The sequence below is a fragment of the Nymphaea colorata genome, chromosome 3 (genome assembly GCF_008831285.2).
Source record: "Nymphaea colorata isolate Beijing-Zhang1983 chromosome 3, ASM883128v2, whole genome shotgun sequence".
Taxonomy (NCBI): Eukaryota; Viridiplantae; Streptophyta; class Magnoliopsida; order Nymphaeales; family Nymphaeaceae; genus Nymphaea; species Nymphaea colorata.
The window spans coordinates 24,669,203-24,674,085 of record NC_045140.1 but is presented as its reverse complement, the minus strand read 5'-3'; the positions used below and the strand labels follow the sequence as shown (position 1 = coordinate 24,674,085).

General features: G+C 44.1%; 1 protein-coding gene and 1 non-coding gene across 2 annotated transcripts; both read right to left on the bottom strand.

Moving 5' to 3' along the window:
* Positions 1–1,416: 1,416 nt before the first annotated feature.
* TRNAT-AGU (transfer RNA threonine (anticodon AGU)) lies at positions 1,417–1,490 on the bottom strand. The gene has a single exon. It is a non-coding gene; the product is annotated as a tRNA-Thr (tRNA).
* Positions 1,491–2,833: 1,343 nt separating this feature from the next.
* Positions 2,834–4,464, bottom strand: LOC116250470 (S-adenosylmethionine decarboxylase proenzyme-like). Its single transcript, XM_031624096.2, has one exon. It carries the CDS (start codon positions 4,265–4,267, stop codon positions 3,221–3,223), a length of 1,047 nt encoding a protein of 348 aa, XP_031479956.1. The 5' UTR covers positions 4,268–4,464; the 3' UTR covers positions 2,834–3,220.
* Positions 4,465–4,883: the final 419 nt, after the last annotated feature.

The window sequence follows — 4,883 nt, the reverse complement described above, 5'->3', positions numbered from 1 at the left end:
ACTGGATACGAGGCTCTGATGGGTGCTTCCTATGGACTTGGGGCGTTGGTGTATGCTACGAGGATCCCGGAAAGATGGATGCCTGGTAAATTCGACATCGCCGGTCACAGCCACCAGCTGTTTCATTTGCTGGTGGTCGCTGGTGCATACGCTCATTATCGAGCAGGGCTAGTTTATCTCAAGTGGCGAGATGTCCAGGGATGTTGATCATCTGCGGTTCTTGGTGAGAGGAATTAGTCCGAATGGTCTCTATGTAGCTTATTTTTGTGGGCTGTTGATTATAAGCATAGATCTTCATTTCTTCAGTTAGCTAAATTACAGGTGCCAGGCCTGGTCTCTGTGTGTGCGTGTGTTTGGGATTGCTTGTGATTTGGATTGATGCTAAATAAGTGAAGAAGATATGGAATATGAAATGATAAACGCAAGTTTAAATATGAATGCTTCCTAATGATTTATGTTTTGATTGCAGAGATTCTGTGATTATGAAATTATTCTTCTGTGGACGATCGAGCTGTGTTGGTTTACGATATTGGACCCGCCATTACCTTCCCAAGAGGGTAAAAATGGTTGAATAAATGCCCGTTTGAACCTTGCAAGCTGGCTGAAGGACACAAGGGCCCATGACTGCCTGCCTGCTCTGACTGTTGGACCTCGAGCAGATGATGTTATGATCTTCACTTAATGGGGTCGTTTGGTAGTTAGAACGAGTGTTTTAAAAATCTACTTCAAAGATTGAAGTAAATTCATTGGACACTAGAACTACTATTCCATGAATCTGCTTTAACCTTTAAAAACAGATTTTGAAAACTCTCACAAAACACTCACATTCAAACGACCTTGTAACAGAAGCAGGGTCGCTCGGTATCATTATAGTATCATCACTTCAACGACCCCATAGACATTTTAAGAGAATAGAAAGAAACAGTTAAATAAGGGATTTCAGGAACATATAGGAATGTTAAAAATGTCGAAGTGGTCAAATAAGTATTAATGTCATCTATTGGAATTGACGTGAAGCTACTGCAGGTTGCCTTTGTGGTAGGTTGTCCCCCACTAAAATCCATAGTTTTACCAAATTAAAGATTTAAACCCGCCAAATTTGTTATTTTATATGGTCAGAAAGCATGTCCTAAGGACATCCAATGGCCGTGCTGTAATAAACACATCTTTCAAACATATGGCGGGGATAATCTACCATCCTTCGTAAAGACCATGAAGGAGTCGAAATCTTGATATCGACGATGCAAAACGAGGTAGGAAAAATGAAATGAAAAAATTACCGGAAATTTTCATCGGAAGGATGCAAAAATGGCAAAAGTAGTTCACAACAGCGGACAAAAGGAAACAGAAATTTCGCCCAAAGGGCTTGTAAATGAGATAGAACGGCCAGCTAAAGAAGAAGGGGGCAAAAGATGATGCTTTCATTGAGATTCGAACTCAAGACCTCCCGCTTACTAAACGGGTGCTCTAACCAACTGAGCTATGAAAGCACATATCTGACTTTACACAGTTTATAGTACATCCGCATGTTCTGAGCATACAAGACAACCCAAAGGAGAAGACGAACCCCATAATCCATATGCGGGTTCTGAGATCGACCACGTCCACGTCCATGGTGGTAGTAGTGGTCACAACTCCAGCAGCAACCCTACGCCTGTAAGAAACCAATAACCACTAATTGCCCTCCTCCAACGGAACGCAGAGCATACAAAGTTAGGACGGAGATCTGATCTGCAACCCACATTCTGCGGCAATTTTTCTTAAATCCGACGCTTCCTGTTAAAGATGGACAGCGGAGAAAGAGAAAGTTGGAGAATAAAAGGGTGGATTCCTTGGAGACATCCGGAGCCTCAGACTGGTGGCCTTCTTTGATGGACGTTTCAACGGTGGGAGTTGAACGATAAAGTCGACTTCGTCGCTTTACATCGAACCGGAGGAAGCACAGCAAGCTGCCTGCGAGCAGCCTTTCATAGGTCCAACTCTAAGCCTAGACCCAGAGCAGTACCATTTACCACCAAGAGTATTATGACCAAGCCTCTCGGTGCAGCGTTCTCCTATTAAAAATTGGAATAATAAATTCGTCTGGTAGCGTGAGCACGCCAAGCTCTACTACTACTACTCACACCACCAGCACACAAAAATTGCTACCGAAGTACCTACAAAAAGGAGTGGTGTAGCAGCCAGCCTTCATAGGGCCTCCATTATAGCGCTACATACAACGACAGGCGCCAACCACGTAGACGGTGGAAAATGCAGAAAGACGCTTGATTCATTATTGGACAAAAGAGCCGCGGACATAAACTTTCCCGTCGAATATAGGAAACGTTTTCTGTATCGATCTCACACAAGTTTGGGCTTTTCTTCCGAAATAAACCCTATTCTCCATGACAAAAGGCGTTGTTGATATGCCGATAATGGCATATTGGCAGAAGATCTAGAGTAACCAGAACGGGCGAGAAACTTCATCGGCCATAAGCCCCATTGCTCAAGCTTTTGGAGTAGCTAATGCATGTTACCACCGAGTTTTGAGAGTGAACTCTGTTATTTGCACAGACCAGAGGCCTGACTTTATCCAATAAAATGCGGTTTTTGCTCTTCCTGCAAGGTAATGTAATGGTGGTTCAGCCGATGCAAGAGATAGAAGGGCATCAAGAACGGCAGTGAGACTAAACCAAGTTGAGCAATTAATATACATTGAAACGGCCCACTTTGGAAAGCGAATGCGTAAAAGGGATGCTGCTCTTCTGCAGCCACTACTCCCCTTAGCCACTGAAAACCTGAAAATACGAATGAAAGCAGCCACTTGGCAGAGAGAGGGAGAGAGGAACGCGAATATTAAAGTAGCAATAGTATTGATTGACTAGACACACAATAACAAAGGCAATATGGGCAGGCTTCAGAAGGAACTAGCTGCCCAATTATTCAAACATGAAAACTCGAACAGAAATAGCAAACCACCAAACTCATGGACCAGAGGGTCCTTACAATCTTCATAACATCTGCAGTTGCGCATTTCTTATTTATTCTCCAAACTAGAGGAGACCACATTACTACTATACTAGTAAACGACGCAAACACATGGTAAGGATAAGCAGCGATGCTGCAACAAAGATAGTCTTTGCTCGGCCAGAGCATACACCTTCCCCTTCCACACAATCCTCTGATCATCTTCGCAACACATAAACTTCATTGGTCGTGGCCGGTTTCTACATTGATGACATCAATCAACCCACTTGTTGAGAATGGATTTTGGGCTACAGCACCCCGACTTTCCAGAGAAACTCTGGTATATCAGGCAACCTCCACCAGAGAGTTCCTGCACCACCAATTTCTCGCATGCATAGCCCAACATCCCATTCTTCTCTGACAACATTGCCATCAAGCTGCTGTAGTCACAATGAATGGCCAATGAAAACTCTTCTGGCCCGAAACATTCCAACACACGGTCGATTAGCGCCTCTAGCTCTGCTGCATTCTTTATTTTCTTAGAGCCTATTGCATCCACAAACTCAAAGCTTGCATAGCTGAAACCATCTTCTGGAGTGACATGAATAGTCGACAAGGCCTTGCCCTTGATTGAATTCATGGAATATCCACAAGGCTCAAACTCAAAGTCATTGATATCAAAGCCGGGAAGGATGCTGCGGATTCCTGAAGCGTCAGTCATGGACTTCGCTGGGCCTTCAAAGTTCTTGTAGAATACAGATGCCCGCTCCCTGTCCAGGTTGGTCATGCACATTTCCACAGTGAGTGGCAAAGGAGTTATGGACTCCACGGACGACCAGTAGATGTGCCAATCATGGGCAGGATTGCCACCATTGATGACATAAGCATTCCCAGGCTTACCAAACAACTTCCCGAAATGGTTGTTCAGCACAACAACTTCCTCCGTAAAACTTGTGTGAGGAGAAGGCTGATTCCCAGGGAAAATGAACGTCCCACGGGAATATTTGACTGAGATAGGAGCAAGGGACAAGGTACCAGCATGCTTCAATATGATGGGAATGGAGCGCAGAAGCTTGGTTGTCCCACAAGTCTTGATGATGACCTTGTAAGGATAAACAAAAAGGCTGGATTCGGACAGCACATAGGAATCCAAAGCGCTGTTGGACAAACTGTCCACTATGGTGCATTCAGCAGCAGAAAGGAATTCATCAATCTGGGCACGAGAGAGGGCCCTCAGACCCTTGCTATCAGGGTCAGCAAACACAGGCGGCTGACGGAAAATGATCTCCAGCCGCTTTTCATACCCTTCGAAACCGGCCATTTTGAAGCTGAGATGCAATTCTCAATACCACCTAACTGTGTCGAATTGGTGTTGCAGAAGATCAAATGATTATGGGGAAGAAGAGATGAGGAAAAGGCTATATGTCCTGGCCGAGACGACAGGTCTCCTACTGCGCGCAACTTAAACAAGGAAATAACAGAAAAAAGCCCTACTCTATCAGCAGCAATTGATTGTGGAAATATCAGGATGGCTTCCTCACGCACTGCAAAAAGAAAGGAAGAACATAATTAGAAAACAGCAAAGGGAAAACAAACCATTAACCCTTCAGAAAAACCAACTTAACGTTTTCTATTCACTATCATAGATAGACGAAAGTAGAAAAAACGTACGTTGGAGTAGGCAGCAGATTTGAACTTCTTGATACCACCGTTTGGACGAACGTCTTCAATGCTGTAGCCGAGGGGAACTTCGTACATTAAGGAACTACTACTGGACTTCTTCTTACCACCTTTTGCCTCCATTACAACATCCACGCTCCCTGTTGTCAGAATTCCACAAGAGAAAAGCTTAGTGGAGGAAATATTTTTCATACTGCGGAAATAAAATTCATTTTGACTTGCTAAAAACATCGAGAGGCCGTTCTCAATTAGAAGGG

What these genes read in the sequence shown, in the direction of transcription:
- LOC116250470 (XM_031624096.2), bottom strand. Translation starts at nt 4,267, where the DNA reads ATGGCCGGTTTCGAAGGGTATGAAAAGCGGCTGGAGATCATTTTCCGT.